This window comes from Coturnix japonica, chromosome 4 (genome assembly GCF_001577835.2).
Source record: "Coturnix japonica isolate 7356 chromosome 4, Coturnix japonica 2.1, whole genome shotgun sequence".
Taxonomy (NCBI): Eukaryota; Metazoa; Chordata; class Aves; order Galliformes; family Phasianidae; genus Coturnix; species Coturnix japonica.
The window spans coordinates 50307496-50330710 of NC_029519.1; the positions used below are offsets into that span (position 1 = coordinate 50307496).

Below are 23215 nucleotides of genomic sequence, written 5' to 3' on the forward strand. Positions count from 1 at the left end.
TAATGGGATTGTCATAGCTACCTGGAGGCTGCAAGCATGATGTGGATCACTCAGCCAAGATAAAAATCCCACTAGAGTTTTGCATCTTTTGCAAACTTCTTCTTTAAGCCACATCTACACTGCAAGATCTACAGAGGTTGGCAGTTCTCTGGGATGATCCTCCCAAAAAGGCAAATATAAATTGGTGGCTTAGAGCAGACCAGCATCCTAGTGCCTTCTTGAGACAAGTAAACAGCCATTGCTCAAAAAATTGCAGGCAAAAAAGCAGGTCAAAGGCATGAATTCTGCTGCAACTGTTTCCTAGCAAGACACTGCAATTTTTTTGGCATTGCAGTAGTTGCATTGGCTTTACAAACTATTTCTGCTGGGCACTGTGACAATTATTCTCACTATCATTCTGCACGTTACTAAATGAAGCAATTGTTAACATTAAAAAAATTCAACCAATGTGTGTTACTCAGGTACATTATAACATAGCTATGAGCGCTTTTAGTTAAGACTACAATAAGTTTCGCACTTACAAAAGTAAATCAACATCCAGATTATGCATAAATAGGTAAATAAGATGGTGCTGATGGACAAAGGGCATTAACTTGGAGTACAGAACACAGTTTCTCTGCGCTTAAAAGCATGGGTTTCTATTTAATAGTTTTGAAACAAGCCACTCACCCTACTAACTAATCCAGATATCACTTTACTTTATCCTCTCCCAAAGTGCTCCCCTAGAGGTCTGCACTCACACTGATTACCCATTGCTTGCGAGATTAGCCAGGGGAAGAACAATGTTTTGTCACCTGACTGTGCTTGGAAATACAGCAGGAGCTGCCAGCCGCCTGTTCCCTGCTGGAGCAGCCAGGAACTGCCTGAGAGCTGCTGACAGCTTCACTGCTCTGGAGGAGCAGCTTGAATGCTCAGCTGTCACAGTCACAAGGGTTCAGGTTTGTTAATAACAGGCTACCCAAATATTATGACTTAGAAGCAGAGAAGCTGGTAAATAACCAGATGTAACATGTAGGTTCTGTTAGATCATGTCAGATGGAGATGTAAAACATTCTCAACAGTTCTGTGTGGTAATATTTCGGCCATTAAGTATTTGAGTTGAAGTTGGTACTGATTTGAAGTTACCCATTCCACTGCTCCCAAATGACAGAGGAGAAAAAAGTAAGACATGTATGCCCCAGTGAACCAGATGAAGTAAAATCTGCATCAACTGAATTAAAAGCACTACCAAAAGTAGAGATTCCACCAAAGGCAGAGAAAAATGATCCACCAGCTCTGCTTCTGCTTTCCATTGGACCCTATCTGTCCCCCAAAGAACTGCTCAAAAGAATCTTCATTTACTGTTAGCAACCTTAACTGACATTGTTTAGTTTGGAGAAGAGGAACTCAAAAGAGATCTTACTGCCCTCCACAGCTCCCTGAAAGGAGGTTGCATCAGTCTCTTCTCCCAGTGAACAGTGACAGGACAGGAGGGAATAGCCACAAGTTGTGTTGAGGAGGTTCGGGTTGGATATAAGGAAGAATTTCCTCCGTGAAAGGGTGGTCAGGCACTGGAACAGGCTGCCCAAGGATGTGGTGGAATTGCCAGACAAGGAGGTGTTCAAGAAGACAGATGTTGCAATGAGCAACATGGTCTACAGCAAACACAGGCATGGGTTGACAGTTGGAATGGATGATCTTATTGGTCTTTCCAACATTAATGAGTTTATGAAGATCTGTTTTCCCTCTCCCCACACAGCCATACAGAATAAAAACATGATTTTCCCACTAGAATTGCAGATTAACTACACAGTTGGTCCAAAAAATTCAGGACTGCTGTTGTCCTCAAACATCTTTCTTACAGAAAAGTTACAGACAATCTACTTGAAGTGTTAACAGAGTAGGCATCAGAAACGAAGAGGAAAAAGAATTCTAACAAATATAAAATAGAATCATAGAATCACCAAGGTTGGAAAAGACCATCATCTCATCCAACCACCCACCTACCACCAATATTGCTCAGTAAACCATATGCTCCTCAGTGCTACTTGTACACAGTTCTTGAATACTTCTAGGGACAGTGATTCCACCACCTCCCTAGACAGCCTATTCCAGTTCCCAACCACTCCTCCAAGCAAGCTTTTTCCTAATATCCAATTTGAACCTCCCCTGGCACAACTTGATGTCTTTCCCTCTCATTCTATCAGTATTACCTGGGAGAAGATACTGACACCCACCTCAGTGCAGAGAGCAGTAAGATCTCCAGTGAGCCTCCTCTTCTCCAGAAGAAGCAATCCCAAAACATGATTTCCATCCAGCCTGTAGCCTACATCCCTCCATTCATTCCCTTTTAATACAGGTATAAATGGGATGCTCCTTGAAGATCTGTGTGGGTTGCCCCACACAGGGGGGCACAGCTGTAGCATTCCAAGCAGCTACTCTTGCCTTGATGGAGTGGTAGCTCCATCATTCCAGATGGGGCCAACTGGTCCTGCATCCATTTGAGCAGCTGCAGCGTTGAACAACAAAAAGCAGGATTAAAGATTGCATAAAGATTTTATGTACCTACATAACAATTAAAAAATTTAAAAACGCATAGAAGCTAAAGTTATTGTCATGAACCCCTTTAAAGCAGCTGTCCCCTGCTTCTGGGGAAGAGGACTGCATGTTAACTCATTTCTCCCTAAATGGAGGACAGGTTTAAAAGCAATTTCATTGACTTTGAAATGCTGACCCCATGTATTTGTTACTTAGATTTATACAGAGAAATCCAGCCTTTCAAAATGAACCTGATAGCAATCCTCTTCTTCAAAAGAGACAGTGCCCGTCTTTCTGTCCAGCAGACATAGAGGTGGATAAAAGGTTATCTGGTTTTCCATTCCAAATCTTTCATTAGCCTCCCAATTAATTCTTTGCAAATCATACCACCCCCTCCGTGTCTCAATTTTTTCCAACAGCAAAATGTAAATCTCAGCATTCCCTTTTCTTATGCAAGATTTTGAAAGCCACAGCTTTCAGCTAAAAAGCTGTAGATATTTCTTATCTGCATACAATAAAATGAGAGATTAAAAAATAAAGTAAATGCTTCAATAAAAAAAAAAAAAATAAAAAAAAAGGGCCCTGACTAAAGAGGAGGGGAAGTGATTTTGAGAAAGACATATTGTGTAGCATGAGAGGGAGGCAGCAAGGAAGATCTAATCAGAGGGTGGATCGCAGAAAGAGGAAAGCAAAAACTTTTTTGACTTAAACTTTCAGCATTATCTCTCTTTCAGATCTCAAATTATTAGTGAACCCAGTAACAGGAACAAAGGGAGAGGTGAACTGCCGAAGCTAAAGGGATACTGCATTGGTACGAGCTACAGAATCATTTGAACATCGCTCTCGTCTGTGCTCTAGCACAGCACAGAGGAAAACACCAAGCAAAGTAATTCACAACCAATCCAGTCTCACATATTCCAGTGTCAATAAACTGAATGTCAATAGCAAGGGCTTGTACTCAGCTCTTCTCTGCACATTTGTCTGATACACATTGCTTATGCTAGTTTAACCCTAAGAGTAATGCCATGCAGCCAGGGCCATAGCCCCAGGAATCCAAAGTAATTTATTGCCTTTGTACTGCACTGCTGCACAAGCAGTACCATACCTCCCTCTGAAAAGCATTACCCCACTGTGATGAAGTGCTGGCTGCTGGTTGTTGTCAGCCCGTGTTGTATCTTGCTTTTTGTCGTGGAAAGTACAAAAACATGGTATTTTCTCTTTTATTCCCCAGTTTTGCTCTGAGCGTTATGAGAAAAAGATATTAAGCAGTTTTCACTGGTTTCCTCACTCCTGCCCACAAGACTGATTCTGAATCCCTCCTGTGTCGATCAAAACAGCACAGCACAGCCAGCAAAGCAGTGCAACTGTGTTGTGCAGCACAGTACCAGCCCCAAGGCATACAGCAGCATGGTGCTTGCTCAGCACATTGCTCCGTATTGAAGCATCAGCAGGAAAACACAGCTTTGTGTCCATCCATGCTCTAAATGTGATCAGTTAATAACCATCCACACTTCTCTCAAAATATTTGGAAACCGATGGCAGTCAGATATGGTCTCATCAGTGCATAATACATCACATTCACATCCTCCACTTCAAGTATTATCAGTGGAGCAAAAGAAATCAAGAGGTATCTAAGGTATCTTGACACCATAAGGAGTGATAATAGGATCTTCTGAACTGTACAGCAGCCTAATGAAGCTAAATAACTAAAATAAGCTGAATTCCATCTTCTCTAGGCATATTGCAGCACACACCTTGCCCAATTTCAAGTGTAAATAAACAAAATAGCAATTATAGATTTATGTGCCTACATTATTTGCTGCAATAACATTAAATTGCTGCAATAATGTTAAATACCATTGACAGACACTTGGTCACTTAAAAAAAACACTTAAGAGACAAGATGATCTTCTCGATCAAGATTTCCTATAAGTGTTTTCATTGTTTCTAAATAGTTTGTATGAAGCACTTATCACGTTTACAGGAACAGGAGTGTAAACCAGAAAGGATTCACTTGTGGGTTGTTTTGTTGTTGTTTTTATCTGTATTGGGGATAGGGAAGCAGGTACAAAAGGGCCAGCAGACTAGAAATTCAAAGGAAAAGAAACACCAAAAAAAAAAAGAAACTTATCTTGTCTATAAGATGAGACATATGAGAAAGCATGAAGTCTGGAGCAATTTTATTGTTTGGCTTTGTTAAATACTTTCAGTCATATGATACATAGGCTCTGATCTGCACCAAAACAGGTGGAAGGAAAGACAATAATCCAATCTTTTCTCAAAGATGGCTCGGAACAGAATAAGAGAAAAGACTAAGTTACCTTGCATGGAGTAGAGCAAGTACTGCGCAAACACACTGCAAATAGGCCATAATGGACAGTTTCCCTTAAGCTCTACTAATCTTCACCTTAGAGAAGTACTAAAATACTCATAAATAATATAACACACTAATGGGTAGGTTTTTAACACTGTGGGCTGCCACTTAAAAAGCACCAGGGTAGCAGAGCACAGTGGTAGAAGTGGAAAGCATGTGGCTTGTTGTCTTGTGGTTGATTATCTTGGAAGGCAGAACAGCTCTCTATAACTATGGCCACAGTCCATGCAGCCAAAGCTCAAGCCCAGGGCTGATCTCAAAAAATAGCAGACAAATGTTCCTCTTCCATTCCCAGGTCACAGAAACATTACACAAACAATTCCCACCAGACAGGGACAGAAATCTCACTGATCTAAGCATACTAGATCTCCTACTACAGCTCTGAGAAGAGGAAAATATGCCTACCCTCTCCCTTCTTATAGCCCACACAGGACTTTGTAAACTCACACCCAATGCCATGAGCCTTCAGCTTTGTTATCAGTCCCCCTTGATAATAATCCAAAAGGAGACTCACCTGGCCTTAGGTATCCAGTTGTAAAGCAAGCAGCTTGTGAACCAGGAGTCCCTACTACTGGTGACTAATCTCTTCCCGTTCAGGTGTTCCAGAACCTAAAAGATCCTACAGATGCATACACTCATCCCTGCCTACAGAGCTGCATCATGGGCTAATGCAGGTAGCCTAAGGGGTTTAGCACACTGGTCATTTCTCTTCTCAGTCTTCAACCAAACACTCCCAAGGCTTAACAGCCCAGCTTCATAACTCAAATGAGGCACAAAAAAAGCTAGGAAATGGAGTGCTAAGCCTATTCCCCTCTCCTAAGTCCAGACCAACCTGAAAGCAAATGGATCTGGGTTTGTGAGCTGCGGCATGCATGTAAGCTTGCTGTAGAAAGCAAGAACAGAACACACTGTCAGTGTGGTGGAACATGATCCTTTCAGAACATTTGTTGCTCAGCATTGTTCTTTTTCTTCATTGAGGGTCTGGCTCAGACCACATTTTGCTTTTGGGCTTCAGGAGTTCAGTGTAGCATGAAGAAGTGTTCCCATTAAAGGTCATCCATAAATACCTCTCATGTGAAGATATTCCAAACTTCACATAAAGGAGGGCTTCATATGTAAGGAAACGCTGCCCTTGTATGGATTCTTCACCTGTCACAGTTGTGATAGGCACACAAGACTTGAGGAAAAGCAAAAATCTTATGGACTCTGGATGCATTACCAGCTGACCACTGGTAATGTGACCACACAAAGCCAGTGCTCTATTTTACCTTTCCCAAAATTCTTGCATTGAGTTAGGATGGCAATATACCATTTTTCCCACCACCACGTTTTGAGGTTTGCTGTAAACTGTCATTATACTCCTAACTTTTACTTCACATTAAGGCCTCCTTAAAATATGATATGGTTTTATATAGATATATATACATATACACTAGTTATCAATATGATGCTATTTCTCTGTAACAGTGTAATTAAATCTATTGTCACTGTGCACCATATCTGAGGCCAGTGTACTGAGCAAAACAGCTAAGTAACAATACCCTGTTTGACAGCTTCTTCAGAAAGCTAAATAATCACAATCTACAGATAAACTGGGGCCTTCGCAGCACTGAAACTGAGTTTAATCACTTCATATAAAGAAAATACTTGGAAATATATTCTGCACATTATTCTTACAAATTCTTCTCTTTATCTTTGGGAAATAAATGATGAGATCTACAAAGCAAATTTTTCCATGCAAAGGAGAACTATAAAAAGACTGATAAACAGACAGAAGTTTTATTGCCTTTAATAAGAAATCAATGGCACTGATATTTACTTGAGATATCATAACCTATAAATGCTTGAAAGTTTTACATTTCCGAATATTTTATCTTTCTACAGCCACACCATTTAAAACAAACTGGCCAACCCAGTTAGAGGAGACAGTCTATTAGTCAGATTTTAGTGTTAGTGTTAGATTCAGTTTGAACGAGGCAGACAATTTGTCAGATTGTAGTGTTAGTCCTGGAAATTGCAGCTCTGAAATTAATGCTTTTCTGAGGAGCAAGAGCTGATGCTCCAGGAAACTGGTGGTGGGCCCAGCCGTGTGTATGACTTGAACTCATAGGCCCTGGTGCAGGGATAAGGAAGCAAGCAGGAGTTGTGCAAGAAACAACTTTGATGCAGTTTGAAAAAAGAAATCAAAATGGAAGAATAAAGAATCCCTGAATACATCTCCTGAACGGAGACAGGGAGTTTTTGAGGTAAGAGGGGGGATTTTGAAGACATAGCACACATGTGACTATGTCTAGACTTGAAGCTGGCAGAGAGGTTGGGAAGTAGGACTGGCTTAACATTTTCCTCTTCTATTGTTTTTGAGTGTCTGTGAGAGAGTTTGTCATGCCTGCCCTTGCTCTGACTGAAAGGTTTCTCTGCTCTCCCAGATCAGCATCTTCATGACCCATTTGTCTAATTATGGGAATGACCGCCTGGGGCTGTACACCTTCTCAAACCTGGCCAACTTTGTGAAGAGCTCGACCAACCTGCAATTGCAGACACTGCCACCCATCCAGCTGGCACACAAGTACTTTGAGCTCTTCCCTGAGCAGACGGACCCCCTATGGCAGGTAATGTCCTGACCTCTTCTGGCCTCCAGTTACATTGCTTGTCGAAAAGAATCTGTTCTTATAAAAAATAAAAACAAAAAGTAAAAAGCCTGCTTCACATTAAAAAGTACTTTTTCAACTCACCCCAAATCAGGCATGTTAAAAGCAACTACATGTGCGAAAGCTCCTTCCCCTTTTATCTGCAGGTTTGCTGATGCATCACAGTGTGTTAACTAGTTACAGTGCATTGCCAGTAAGATGAGTGCAGACAGCCCATAGCAAGAGCTACCCCAAGGCAAACAGCACAGGTCCATTGTGCCTATCAATGCAAGCAGCTGCAAGGATTTCATACCATTTGAACCTCCTTCACCAAAGAAATGAGGAGAAGGGAGGGACAGAGGGGTCAATGCTGTAGAATGGGCCGCTGTTTTAGGAAAGGAAAAGGGTTTCCACTCATCCCACAAATGGCTATTTTCTATCTCTGTTGCAAATGCACAACAGTGCTGCTTGTAATCTCTACACTGTTAATTTCCCAGTTGTTGTACGTGTCTGACTCTTCTCTTACTCAGAATATGATGTGCCACACTGTGCTTTTAGCTATGCGGGCTTAAATCCAGAGTGACACCATTGAGATCCAAGCAGTTTTATCAGGCTTATGCTCATACAAAGGAGCAGAAAATCTTGCTATTATTTTTGGCCCAGATGCAAAAGAAGTATAAATCAGCAATATTCCCATTGAGTTTAGTGGAGCTGCAGTGATTCACATCATTTAATGATTTTCTCCATTATATTTTGCTGACTTTCTTTACTAGCAAACTGTATCTCCTATTACCAGACAAAACTATCCAAAAGCAGGATAAGTCCTTACCTTTCCTGTGGGGTCTTTTGTTCACACACTTTTATTTTGCATTCATGGAGAGTAAAAAGCTAAGATGATGATGAGTAATATCCTACATTTCTATTCTGCCTTCCTTTTGGGTTCTTATGTAAATTAAAATTGGTACTAAGAGTACTATGCATCTGAAACCATTTCATCACCTTTGAAAGTAATGCCTCAAAGCTATTCAAACAGAGGTTTCCATTTTAACTTCAAATGAAAACTTGATTAAATCAATGGTTTAATATTTCTTTTATTTTTCTTTTTTTCTTTTTTTCCTCTAATGACTGAACTTAATCCTCAGTCATGTAAAACCATTATACACACATTTAATTTTTGTCATAAGGACAACACACATGCTTGCCTAAATGCCCACAGGCTCTGAGCTGATGAAAAGCACCAAACTAATAAAGGGAAGGAAACACGGTAGTCTCATAAGGTGTGGATTTTGAAACCAATACTTCAAGGTTTCACAGAGCTGTTCAGCTTTCCTGATTTCACTGGGGCCCTGTAAGGACCAGTCCTGAAAGTTATCAAGGAGCTTCATCTCTGTATACCTGGAAACTCTGTTGCCCAGTGCATTGGAAGGGTTTCCAGGGATTCCTACCAATGACCTCAATATCTGTGCGGAATAAAATCTTATGGGAATCATGGAATCATAGAATGAATCATGTTAGAAGGGACCTCAAAGACCATCTAGTTCCAACCCCCTCTGCCATGGCCAGGGCTGCCACCCACTAGATCAGGCTGCCCCAGGGCCCCATACAACCTGGCTCTGAGCACCTCCAGGGATGGGACATTCCACAGCTTCTCTGGGCAGTCTGTGACCACCCTCCACATGGAGAACTTCCTCTTAACATCTAACCTAAATCTTCCCTTTAGGTACTGGAAAGCTCCCTTTAAGTAATGGAAGGCCACAATGAGGTCTCCGCAGAGCCTTCTCTTCTCCAGGCTGAACTAGCCCAGCTCCCTTCAGTCTTTCTTCATAGGCACTCAAGTCCTCTGACAATCTCTGTGGCCCTCCTCTGCACCTGCTCCAACAGCTCCAAATCCTTTTTGTACTGGCAGCCTCATTCCTGGACACAAGACTCCAGATGGGGCCTCACAAGGGCAGAACAGAGGCAGACAATCACCTCCCTCTCCCTTCTGGCCATCCCTCTGTTGATGCAGCCCAGAATATAGTTTGTTTTCTGGGCTGCAAGCATGCATTGATGGTTCTTGTCAAGCTTTTCATGTATTTTTCAGCAGCTCTCAATTAGTTCTTCTTTCAGTCTTTACACATATCTGAGATTGCTTCAAACCAAGTGCAATACCTTAGTTTTTTTTACTATTTTTATGTAAGGCTCTGGTATTAGTGTTTAAGATTTAGATTCTTCAAAGTCTCATATGCAAGCAAACTGTTTAGGATGTCTCTGTCACAATGTGCCACAACTCTGTTCTTGTTCAGAATCCATGTGATGACAAACGACACAGAGATATTTGGCCCAGAGACAAAACTTGTGACCACCTGCCCAAATTTCTTGTGATAGGACCCCAGAAAACAGGTAAGAAACAACGAATTTGTAATCTAAACCAAATCCCAGATTTGTATATATGTTTGCAAACAGACAATTTCCCTGCTGTAGAAAATGAATTCCTTGTCCATATGGGATTCAGATAGTAACTCCTCCACCTCCAACAGTGAGAGAGAATGGTATGAATGGTAATATTGCATTCTCTTTCCACTACCAGCCACTGCTATCAGAAGTCTGGTAAGGGAGTGGCACCACAATTTCCCAGTGGTGTGTATTCTATTGGGTATTGTTAATCTTTCCCAATGTTGTATTTGTTTGAACAGGGAAGGCTCAGATTATGATTTATTTGTGGCCTTCAATTATGATCTTCTTTCCAAAAACTGAAGACGCTTTATAAGATATGAGGATGGATTATTTTGGCAGTAACTTCTGGTTGATTTGCTTTTGGGAAGAAGCATGAGCTCATTCTCATTTGCTCATCCAGAGCTGACTCTTGCTGGCAGCCAAAGGGCAGAAATCCCAGCATCCCCAGGAAAACACAGTTGCTGATGGCAGCCCCATCCAAGCCACAAGCATCTATGTGTGCACCTGCCTTGTTGAAGTAGAGTGTTGTGGCACTTTCAGAGCTGGTACTTGATGGCTGTGCACATCTAATTTCACTGCTGACTTCCACCCACTGGTAATAAGACAGTGCAGGAAAAGGCAGTGCAAACACCCACCATAAAGAAATATGCTGTCAGGGTGCCATAAGTTAAGTTTGTTATTAAGTTCTTTGACAAATTGTTTCTTCGTTGTTTGAGACCCTAATTGTCAGTGAACACATTTGCCTCTTTGCAGGCTTCCTTTGGGGGTCTCAGCATTATTTAAATTAACCACATATTCCCATTCCCAAGCTAGCTGTTATTGTTGTTGACATTCTACAGAAAGTGTATGTTGAGGTGGGGAAATAAATGAATAACCCAAGATTATATAGAGATTCTGTGACAGTGACAAAGAGGCAGAAGGTCTTAATTCATGGTCCAGTGATAGCTTGCATAGCACAAAATCTTTGAAGAGTAATTTGGAAGACACATTCTCCAGAAATTTCACTTTGTATTGAATAACATTTCTGCTTGTTTTTTCTAACCAATAAATAACAACAAAAAATTATGGGGATTTTAAAGCACACTTATTACTTGTGGGTTTGTTGGCAGGTAGACAGTGCAAACGAAAAACACTGTGTGTCCTTGATAGACTTTTTATTCCTCAATAGCAGACCCCGCTTCCCCTTCCCCCCACCAGGAGAAATGCACAGAGGAAAAAAGTGCTGTTCTGGGAGCAAGAGAAGCATAATTGCAGAATTACTACTTAGGAAAACTTTTGTGCATGTATACAATTTAAAAACAAACATGTTCAGGCCAAATTCCATCACTGGGCTAACAAAGTCAAGAAAGCAATGTCACCCACAACAGTATCATTACTGTCTTAGAAAGCAGAATTCAGAATCCAGAAATGAGAAAAGTTTACTAAGCACAGAAAAAATCTACACATATTCCCCACTTCATCTGGAAGTAGCTTGTTCCTACATACCCCTTTCACCAAAAGGTAAAGGAAAGCTTTCTGATTTTCCGGTAGATCTCAGTATAAACTGAGTTAGAAGTACTTTTTTTAATCAATTAAGTCAGTGGTAGTTGTCTGTTGTTTTTTTTTAATGTATCCTAATAACATCTCTGTGTTGCTGTAGGAACAACAGCACTTTATTTATTTCTTCTGATGCATCCTTCTATCATCAGTAATCTCCCTAGCCCAAAAACTTTCGAAGAAGTTCAGTTCTTCAATGGGAACAATTATCACAAAGGAATTGACTGGTAAGAAAAATAACAAAAATAAAGTACTCATTATTAAAACATGCTGAATCACCATGATACAATAACAGTAGCATTCTACATAAGTACTGGATTAATTTGTTATGCTTGGCATTATCAGACAGAACAAGAATCTTACTTCCAATGGTAGGACATTTAATCATGCCATAGAAACATAGAATGGGCTGGGTTGAAAAGGACCACAATGATCATCTAGATTCAACCCCTTTGCTATGTGCAGGGTTGCCAGCCACCAGACCAGGCTGCCCAGAGCCACATCCCAGAGCCTCCAGGGATGGGGCATCCACAACCTCCTTGGGCAACTCATTCCAGTGCTTTACCACCCTCTGTGTGAAAAACTTCCTCCTAATATCTAACCTAAACCTCCTCTGTCTCAGTTTAACACCATTCCCCCTTGTCCTATCACTATCCACCGTCATAAACAGCCATTCCCCCTCCTGTTTATATACTCCTTTCAAATATTGGAAGGCCAAAATGAGGTCTCCCCGGAGCCTTCTCTTCTCCAAGATAAACAAGCCCAGTTCCCTCAACCTTTCTTCACAGGAGTATTGCAGTAACAATTTTCTTATTCTTTTCACAAATGAATACAATAGCAAGCACAATTACGATGGCTGCTTTCTGAATAATATCTCTGTCTTCTCATAACTATGTATTTTGAAAGGGATGAATTATACCTTTTTTCTACAGTGTTTTTAATTAAGTAAAATTCGGCTTCTCGTGAGAAGAAAAAAAAGCCCTCCATAAAGATTTTCAGCTGATTCTCCTCTCATAAATTTTAAACATTGCTTTTATCGTTTTGCTTAAGAAAAAAAAATTAGTAAGGCTTTTGTTTCCATGGGGAACGACACTCCTCATCTTCCTATGAAAACCCAAATACAAGACAAACATCACATTATACAGGAACAGATCAATCTTTTCCAAAGTGTCAAGAAAACGGAGGAGAAAGAAATACTTCTCATTTATTTTTCATAGTGCATAAGGGAAGAGCTCACAGATAGATATCACAGAGTATGTGATATACTAAACAAGGAGGAGAAAGAGTGGGATGAGCAGGACTGATGGATCGGGACTTGGCTCCCAGCATGGCAGGGCTGAAGTGCTGTGGAGCCCCATGAACCAGCCTTCATTCCCTAAAAGCCATGTGAGACCGTGAGTCTCTGCTCTGCTGCACTGTGCACACAAAGAAGCTGGCCTTGCTGGCACCTGTTCTGGCAAATTTCAATGGGATTGGCTGCTAGGCTCAAAGTTCAGTAGAGTTTTGCACACAGGTTAATGTCCCACATACTTTGTTTCAATAGAAAGTACTTAAATACAGCTAGTCACATCAAAACTGAAGTTTCTGGAGTACTCAACCAAACTAACGAGACGAAAAAATGCCTCGATTTGAATTCTTCAGCCTTTGGATTAAACTTTCTATGCTATTCATTTTTACTTCAAATCAATTTTCAGTGGAAAAGATCATCAAAGCCAAAATTTGAAATCCTGCTTTCTGAAAATGGTTAAAAGATTTGTCAGTTCAAAGATGAAATATTTCAACAATGTTAAAACTAAATGGTTTGCATTTTGAAGCTTCTCTTTTTTTTCTCTAGCTAAAACTGAACTGGCAAAAGATTTCCTTGTTACACTGAACTTCTTAGAAGAATCCCATCCATCAAGGGGAAAACCTAATTACCTGACTTCATGCAGGATTTAGCTATTACCAGTACCATCCAAAAGCCAAAATCTGTTCCCCCTATTCCGGTTCTGGAATGAGCTAAGAAATTTAATTTTTCTTGTTATGAATTATGTCTGAAAATCTACTTTTTGACCTACCATGAAATGAGATGCAGATGCATATGACCCTTTTAATTCTAATTAATTTCTTTACCTCCCAGGTACATGGATTTCTTCCCCACTCCTTCCAATACCACCACCAACCTTCTCTTTGAGAAAAGTGCCAACTATTTTCATTCTGAGGAAGCTCCTAAACGAGCAGCTTCCCTCATCCCAAAGGCCAAGATCATCACCATCCTCATCGACCCATCTGACCGTGCCTATTCTTGGTATCAGGTATGGACCTTGTCTTCGAGAAACAGACAGTGAAATCAACTGCGGGGCATGATGACCACCATCAGTGGGAATTTTTTCCCTTGAGTAAGAATAGGATTTATTGCACAGCATTTGCACTGTGTAAAACTGGAAGGATGCTGAATGCCAGCTTTTGCAGTTGGCACCTGTTACACCAGTGTCATAAATGATGAAACTTCTCAGCACAGAGCTGCCACTAGCTGTAAACAAGCATATTAATCTCAATTACATTTGACACTACATAGAGGAAAAGCAATGTTCCTCGCCCAGGGAGATACATGGGGGAAAATGAGCATAGCCTATCTAAAAATCAGAGCTTTTATGCTGAGAATCTGGTTCCTCATCTATCCCTCTGTCTTGCAAGTTGAGTAATATGGAGTAGTGTACAAATATATGTAATGTCTTCTAAAGATTCCTCATAGCTGAAAAGAGATGCATCTGAAGAGTGGGGCTGAAGATTTTTTTCTTTTTTTGGAAATAAAACAAAACATATTACTTTTCTGATGAAACTCTAGGATGCTCCTTCTTGCCTTTTATCATGTCCATACCTTTCTATAAGAAAGTCTGTACACTATTTTTTATACAGATATTTTAGTATGCAAAATATGGTATAGGTACAGAAATGAATAATATACTAAAAAAAGGGTTAAAATGGACACAGAAAATGTTACAATAAGCATAAAGTACAACACTTCTGATGCTGTTTTACAAGAAATAAAAAGTGGCTTAGGGCTGCAATTTACACCCTTTCTAATTTGCATCTGTAGAAAGGCTAATGTGAGATGTGGAACAGTAAAACATTGCATCTCCTTTGGCAGAGCATCTCCTCAGCTCTTCTCTCACCCATGGCTCCAGCCTGCAGTAGACAGAGGTGCAGAGAAGGGCAGGCACAAACTCCATCTTTCACACACTGCAAAATCTGAACTGAGGTTGTTGCCTTCTGAGGAGAGTTATAGGATGTATTGGGAAGGAGGCCGTAAGGAATCGTGATTTTGCTCTTTGTGGGAGTTAGAAGCACCAGAGCAATTTATTCATCTTTTTCTCTTTGATCATGGCTTAATCTTCAGAGTCATAGTGATGTGTGACTAAATATCTCCCATTAGCATCAGCGCTCTCATGAGGACCCCACTGCCCTGAAATTCAATTTTTATGAAGTCATTACGTCAAGCCCCTGGGCACCCACAGAGATAAGGACTCTCGCGAAGAGGTGTCTGACACCTGGATGGTATGCTGTCCACATTGAACGATGGCTAACTCACTATCCAGCTTCACAGGTAACTTCCAATCTGTTACTTCACCAAGGTGGCAGAAGTTCCTGCAATGAGTATTGGCTTCATTGACAGAAGTAATGGGATGCTTCCCACTGGAACTCTTAGCCATTAGGAAGTGCAGATTTGTCAGTATGAGAGCATTTATCATAAATATTTTGATTTTTCTGTCTTCTGTTGGTTAAGATGCAACAGGAAAACTATGGCCTGTAGCCACGTGGACTCGATGAGTGACTTAGGACCTTCCTTCAGGATAGCCAAGGCTTCTGAATCTTGAGAAACAAGCATTTGTAGCATGAAACACTGTTGGAAGTTTTGCCAAATTAATCCAGAAAATGCCAAGGCATTTTTCAAAAAACAAATTTAACTCCCCATCCCACTTACTTTGTTCCATAGAAAATTTCACATTTATTTGATGCTGATAGGGAATTAGCATTCCTCGGTATTAGAGCAGAAATTCTTTCTTTTGCTTCATCTTCCTTCAGATGTTTTATTGCATTGTCTTTATCAAACCTTTCCATGAACATTTAATGTAAATGTATAGGCCTAACCAATATCAAGGAATCACAGAATCATCCAAACTATCAAACCAACTGTCCACCTACTGCCAATATTGCCCACTAACCTGTGTCCCTAAGTACTACATCTATCCTTTCCTTGAATATGTCTAGGGATGGTGACTCCCAAATGCTTTAGTGTTACACAACAGGGCCATTCTTTACCTGTGTACATGGTCCATTGCTAACATACTATGTATACTGAAGGGTATTTAAAGAATAAGCATGTATGTTCTGGGAAATCTGGAGCATGCACATGCTACCACATGTCCCATGGCCCATTACCTGTGTTCGTTATTCTCTTTTCTTCTGGGCTGGGCTGCTGCCATCTCTCATGCAGATTTCTCCACTTCTCCTACAACAGCAAGAAGCAAATGCACACCTCTTATTAAACATGCAGGGGCACACTGACATATTTCTTGTAAAACTGGTAACCACTCACGTTGCATAGTTGTAGTGATTAATTTTACAAGATGCACAACAAAATGCACTCGTTCTTAATAAGGTGCGCAGAGAGTGCACTCACAGTGCTTACTAATGGGCACTCAGTAATGTGCATTCACTCAGCCTGAGCACTCAAAAACTTAATAATTCATAATAAGCCTTCATGATAAATATAAAACACGTCTGTCCAGAATAGTTATTAGCAATGCCTCTTGGTTCTCTGGGAGACTTTTGATACATACTCGTAATATTTGCTTGTGGAGGTCAATGTACCTTTGCATCATGACAATTCTAAATTTAACAAAGAAAAGAGAAAGAGAGAGAGAGAAGAGAGATCTTTGCTAACAATTTTGCAAGGCTGGTGGTAATTCTGAAACAAACAGCCGCAATGTCAGTTTTGAACATTTAATTGTTTAGCTTCTGAACATTTAATTCTAAGATATAAGCATTCTATCATTTTTCATATTCCATGCCAGACTTCCTACAGACACACTGTAAACCCTTGCAACATCTTTGCATTCCTTCCTTATCTTTCTGACTCAGAATTATTTGGTACTTGGGTTAGTTTTGTGAGATTTAACTCTTCTGAACAAGAAGGAAATAATGTTATTCCTTCCTTTAACCTCAACCTGTTTCTAACTGACTGGCACATTTATCCCTACAGTTGCTAATTATTGATGGACAGCAGCTAAGAACTGACCCATCTACTGTAATGGATGAAGTACAGAAATTTTTGGGAGTCTCTCCTCACTATAATTACTCTGAAGCTCTAACGTGAGTCTGTTTCTTTATCATCTGCCCTATGGAATCAAAGATTAGTACATCATTAATTGCAAACAATAACAAAAACTCACAAGAAAAACAAAGCAAAGAAAAAAGCGTTATTTTTTTAAAGTTGTGTTTAAGATGCATTCAGTTTTCCCCTAAGTTGAATATGTACATTTCAGAATTTACTTGCAAGGTTGCATACATTTCTATGTGAAAATTCTACTTCACACTACAAAGCAAATGGTTGCTCAGTATTTTGTATTAGGCACAGAAAGAAAGCCCAGGTTTATGTAAAAAAATGTCAGCCACATTTGAGTGTTAAACCACAGGTGCCCAAGATGTTTTCTCTCATTCCAGTGCTGCTTTCCTAGCTGTAATGATTAAAATGTGGGTTCAGTCAATGTAAGTTGTGCATGTACAAGCTCAGCACACATTTGCAAATCACAATGTTGATGGTTGTGGTTGGGCCATTTCTGCTGCCTTTTTCTCTGGCAGCATTCAGGCACATGGCATGGATGGATCTGGTCTGTACACTGGTAGTTGGGTGCAGTTATGAAGCACTACTTGCAGACCTCAACCTGGGATACGGAGGCAGCTCAGATTTTCATGTGAAGCTGGGAACCCTTTGTCGCCTGGGGTGCCAGCTCTGCAACTGGAGGTGCTCTGCAGGAGCCCAAATCAAGGTCCTTACACAGAGTGGAAGCCTTTTGATTGACTGCCTGCAGCCTCTGGCTTGGAACTAGTGACTGCAGCTATGATGAGCCTGGATCATATTTCTCATCCTTGCCACCCAGAGGATAAGACTTTCCCCAGAAAAGGGGATTAATGGCCTGTGTGGCACTCTCTCTTTGACATGTTTCAATTCCCTGCAGGAAGGCAGAGTCTTTGTGGAGGCGGGAGTGGGCTGAATTTATCTCTACCCTCCTAGTCCGACAGCAAATTGTAAGAAGCTTTTGCACTGAACATCTCTGTGTGAGAATCTTGTCATCATAAGCAGAGCTGCACTGGAGGAGTCCTGGCACATTCGTGGGCTGAGAAGCCTTGTGCCCTGATCAAGGCTGTTCCTAGCCCATGACAGAGGGGTTGGCACAAGGGAGAGCATCTGCCTTCCCTTCCTGCATACTGGCAACAGGAAAACTGCCAGAAAAATGAGGCCATTGAGGCCCCTCTGGCCTCACACTGTTTCTTCTCCACCTACAATTTGTCTTCAGTATTGCCTCTGGTAGGAGGGTTATACTTATTTAAACTGCAGGCATGAAATGAGAGCTGAGGGTCTGCTGTTCTTTGACTCTCAGAGACATTGCTCTGACAAAATACTTTTCTAGAGGAGAAGTTTTGGATTTCAAAATGTGATTTTTTAAGTTTCTGAAGTGGAGAAAATACAGCTGAACTACTGATGCTCAAACAGCTGCTGCTACACATCTGCAGGGCCTTCTGCTTTGCTCTAATAATACACACCTACATGCATATGGCTTCCTTTCTGTAACTAAATTAAAATCAGAAGAGTAACATATAGGGAAAAATTTGGCATCTCCTATGTTTTTGAACAGAAAAAAATGTATTGCAAAAAGGTCTATAAAATTATGCATTTACCATGCATTCACATGAGAATGTAAATGTGTGATGGAAGCCCACACCTCTGTAAAGACTAGGAATGGAAAATGAAAATGCATTAAATGATGTAGTGACTTTATCTTAGAACAGTCAATGCAATAGGAAAATTCTTAGTCATTACTCTCTAATAACTGCATACTACACTCTTTTAAAGTCATCACAAAGCAGCCTAAGGATCCAGTCCTGCAAATGCTAGCGAGTGATAAGTTCATTATCAATCATGAGTGCATAAACATCTCATGGGAGAGTAATATTCATGCAGGGACCAGAGAACCAACCCCTTCTCAAGCTGCAGAGTGAGCAGAACAAGGAATGCAATTCTTTGCATATTGCACTGTGTTGCCAACTGGATCACCATCTCTTCCACACATGAGGACACTCTCATCCTGTTGAAGAAGTAAAAACCAAATGGGAAATGAACAAATATTGCAAGGACTTAACACGTAACATTGTTAGGAAAACACTGTGATCACCAGGCAAAGTGCTAGGAGAAGGAAAGAAGTCCATGGTGTTTCATGAAGTTCCCACATGTTTCTGTTCTACTCAATTATGTTTACATGAGCCCTGAGATTTTTGTAATACCTGGACACAATAGTTTGAATTAAGTCTGGGATGCCTTTTCCTCTATCCAGAAAAGCCCTCTCTTCTACTATATAAACTTATACATTCCTTTAATACTATTCAATATGCTAAGTCTGAGGCAGAAATATTGTTTGGGGCATGGTTTTGTAGTTTTCCATTTATGTCACATACTATATTACTTCTTCTCTTGGGAAATTAGTGCGAGCCAGCTAACGTGCTTCTGTATGTAATGAGCAGAAGGAGAAGGCCAATGTAAAAAGGATTCTATCATCAACATACCCATTTAACCAGTGATTTATTTTTAATTGATACAGCTACTGAAACAATTTAGGAAACAAGGGCCAGGCTCACAATAATAGGCTGGGCAAGAAAAAAAAATATGAAGAAGGTTCACTCTTCTCCAGAAATTAGTTCAGTACTGTACAGCCCCAAATCACACGTATGCCCATGTCATATGGACAGATCCAGGGCAGAAAGGTAGTCTGTAACTAGTTAACTCCATGTTCCAGACAATTATACTTCATCCTTCTCAAACATCTGCTGAATAGCAGAAACAAACATTATGTGTGCTGCAAGTCCCACTGTAATAAATTCAAAACTTAACACTGTGTATTGTTCATTCCTTAGTGAGTATGTGCTTTAATGTCTTCATCTAAGATTCCTATATCTTTGAATTTTAGACATCAAAATCAAATTGCATATTTCATATGATATTGTTAAGACAATGCTTATATTTTAATGCCTTCTTTGGAATGGAAGTGATACTTAGGCCTAACGATACGGAACAACCAGCTTCTCAGGTGGAGTTCAATTACCAGCAAAAAAAAGTCATTCTGTCAGAAAACATGAACACTACTTGTTTCACTCAAAAAAACAACATAAAACATTTTTATATTGGATTTCTTATCATTTCATACTCCAATCACACACGTACTTTAGAAATATACTTAAGGATTGAGTCTGTGTCTGCCAAAGTCTGCAAAATATATCAGATTGCTCTTTTTAACCTCTTTCACATTAACAGTACTGACCTACAATATTATCAGCTCCTACTGGCCATGTGGAGCACTTTTCTTGAGTAAAATGAGAATGCTCTTGAGAATACAGTGTATGTACTTTCAGGAAAAGAGCTGGTCAGTAATTCTCCAACAAAGGTTTCTTTATTCTTTGTCAACTGATAAAAATATAAGCATTGATCCTGCTTGGATCTGACATGGATAACACCTCTGATCAAAACCATATTACCAAATATGAGTGACGGTCTGGAAGATCTTTGAGGTTGTCCTTCAGAACCATGACTGGTATCCTGTAGCTCTACATTTGAAACATATACTCTGTATGCTGGGCTAGTAGAATAGAAAATAGATAGCACTGGTAAATACAAAAATCTTATTGCCTTGAGCCACTGTCAAAATGAATTGGGGAAAAATATTAAATTCCCAGAGCTTTCATGAGAGGAAAGCTACTTCCCACTCCATTCTCACTATTTACGTCATCTAGAGATGCATGCAGCCATAACTGTTAGCTAACTCTGATATTATAGTAGCTGTGAGATTCTTCTGTAATTAAATCTTACATATAATTATAATACTTTATAGGTTTGACCCTCAGAAGGGCTTTTGGTGCCAGTTACTGGAAGGAGGGAAAACAAAGTGCCTGGGAAAAAGCAAAGGTCGAAAATACCCACCCATGGACCAAGAGGTAAAGGCTTTACAGAGATTTAAGTTAGTGCATTTTTAATACAAGTGCTGTGTTTGAATCCTAGAGCAAGCACTTTAAAAATAGTAATAATAAAATAAAATCATTGGCTTGGTATTCTTTAAAACCAAAATTTCTCAGTGATCTCCGAATAGTATGAACCCCTACAAAAGGCTCTCCCTAGGAGACAGGCATAGCTATCAGACACCCCACTGTATGGAAGCACGAGCCTGCCACCATTTTGTGCAAGGTGAGCCCTCTTGTCTGACTACTTGTGTTGTTTCCCCCCTCACAGTCTCGAGATTTCCTGTCAAGCTACTACAGAGATCATAATGTGGAACTGTCAAAACTCCTACACAAACTGGGACAACCTCTGCCATCATGGCTGAGACAGGAACTACAGAAGGTCAGGTAGCACACAAGGGCAGGGGACCAGCCAAGGATCATTTCCTTCACCGTGAAACCCCTGCTTCTCCAACTCACCTGTGATCGTCAGTAGAGGACCTCGTGAATAATGCTCTTTCTTTAAAAAATAAAAATTAAAAAAAAAAAAATAGAAAAGAATAAAAAAACCCAACAAGTGTTTATATGCACGCGCTGACAGTTATTAGCATCAACCCCTTTTGTCAGCTTCCAGGAAATAACATGGAGCTACGTGGCATTACTCTTTACCCAGAACAGGATTCGTGCATAGTCTAGTCCCTCTGTTCACCAGAAAGTACCAGAAACTGTGTGTAGGACAGATTGACTTCAGTGTATAATGACAAATTGCAGTCTGTCAGGACACAACCAAAGGATGGGAACATCTCTCGCTGGATTGTGAGGTTGGTTGACTCCTATTGTTTTTTTCCATTCAATCACACCCCAAGTTTTCCTTTTATTTCATAGGGGAGTTGAGAACTCTGCAGCCAGAGTCCCTCATGTTTATGACATATGCAGTAATAACACTGTTGTTTTTGCCACTGAATGAGGTAGGCTAGCTTCTTGTCTCTTGCTCTTTCTTCTTACCTCTTGCTTCAAGGCCAGATGGTTGTACCAAATGATCTTAGACCTATTCTTGTGGGTTTCCTGTCCTAGCAGTCTGTGTTCTTACTGCTGTTGCATACTTTCCTGCTTCACAAGAAGATATATCCTTATTTACCGAGTTACACATATTGTTGACGTACCGCTCAGCAAGGTGGCTCTTCTCTTAGATCTCAATGAAATTCACTGACTTTCATCTTGATGGGACTGCTTTGCCTCCCTGGTGTTGTTTTTCATCATGTCTGCTCAGTTCCTATAGGAGCTGTGATAGAGCTCTGAGATCTGAAGTTATATTAAATATTTTTTTCATAATGCCATGGGACTCCTTAAAACACTATCAAAACCTTTTAAAAGCTAAATAGGCCATTAGAGAAATGTACTGACAACAACCTAATGTTGTCGATTTTAACTGGAAATTTTTTGCTCTGAAGCCTTGAAAAGAAGGGATGGGTTATTCATTTAGGGTCTCAGTCTGAAAACTACTACAGAAAAAACCTCTAATGACCCATGCTATTTAACAAGTTTTTCAAAAATTCTACAAAGACCATTGAAGAGCAGAGTATTTCTGTAGATCTTAACAGAGTTGAATGTACAAGTATATCCACTGTGTAACACAGACACTTTTATGATGAATATGTTTTTATGCCGGCATATCTACATATTGTGTGTATCTACATCAGGTATACACTTAGTTCCAAATATTTGGGTTTTATGCCCATAAGTAGATGAAAGAATTTGTTACTAAAAATGCAATATTATGAACTGTGTTTTGTTGTCAGATCTGTGTGGGCAGGGTTGACAAGGCTGAGCAGGGAAACTTGAGCTGGGGGGACAAATAACATTTAGGCATGTCTGGTAACAACTTTTTCTCAAGAAAACGAAAGTTTTGCTTCACATTCTTTATGCAGACTTCCTTGTAATAGTTTCTAAGCACAAGCCCTTTCAGGTGATGCATCACAACACCATCAGTGTTTATCATAGCTCTAGCATTTTTTGGATCGACAAGTCCAGGGCTTCCCACAGCCATCCTGGATGCATTTTGTCTGCAGCAAGGGCAAGATACTATTGGCACCTCTCACAAGTGTCCTCTGGCACCACCTGCTGACACAGTTTCCTCTCACGTCCTTTGCTTTCCTCCACCATTGCCCGACAGTCTTCACCTGGCTCCCTATCCTGTCCCTCCAGATGTTTAATCAGTCTCAGTGATACCCTGGTCCAAGTCCCTATCTCACATGAGGAGCCAGCCCTGCCCTCTTTGGTCCCACGCACAGCCCATGGATTTGCATGGGGAAGTAGATGAGGTGCCGCCAGCACCAAGACTCTGTATTGCCCCTTGTGCTCCTTGTCTCCACCTCAACCCTCACACTTTCTGCATGAGGACTCACAGCAGGGCTGGGAATGGCACAAGGTCAGGCATCTCCTACTGCTACAGGGGTACAACTTATCCAGCATCACCAGT

The 23215-nt window shown here is 40.5% G+C and overlaps 1 protein-coding gene across 4 annotated transcripts in view; it reads left to right on the top strand.

The window, feature by feature from the left end:
• The window catches only part of NDST4 (N-deacetylase and N-sulfotransferase 4), a 104611-nt gene that overhangs the window by 78345 nt on the left and 3051 nt on the right, over positions 1–23215 (top strand). For all 4 annotated transcript variants that reach the window (XM_032444374.1, XM_032444373.1, XM_015861948.2 and 1 more), the window contains 8 exons: positions 7318–7500; positions 9804–9900; positions 11594–11717; positions 13610–13784; positions 14906–15076; positions 16736–16845; positions 20634–20736; positions 21029–21557. In XM_032444374.1, the coding sequence (XP_032300265.1) occupies positions 7318–7500; positions 9804–9900; positions 11594–11717; positions 13610–13784; positions 14906–15076; positions 16736–16845; positions 20634–20736; positions 21029–21148 (1083 nt within the window). In that variant the 3' untranslated portion in view covers positions 21149–21557. The remainder of the gene's footprint in view (positions 1–7317; positions 7501–9803; positions 9901–11593; positions 11718–13609; positions 13785–14905; positions 15077–16735; positions 16846–20633; positions 20737–21028; positions 21558–23215) is intronic.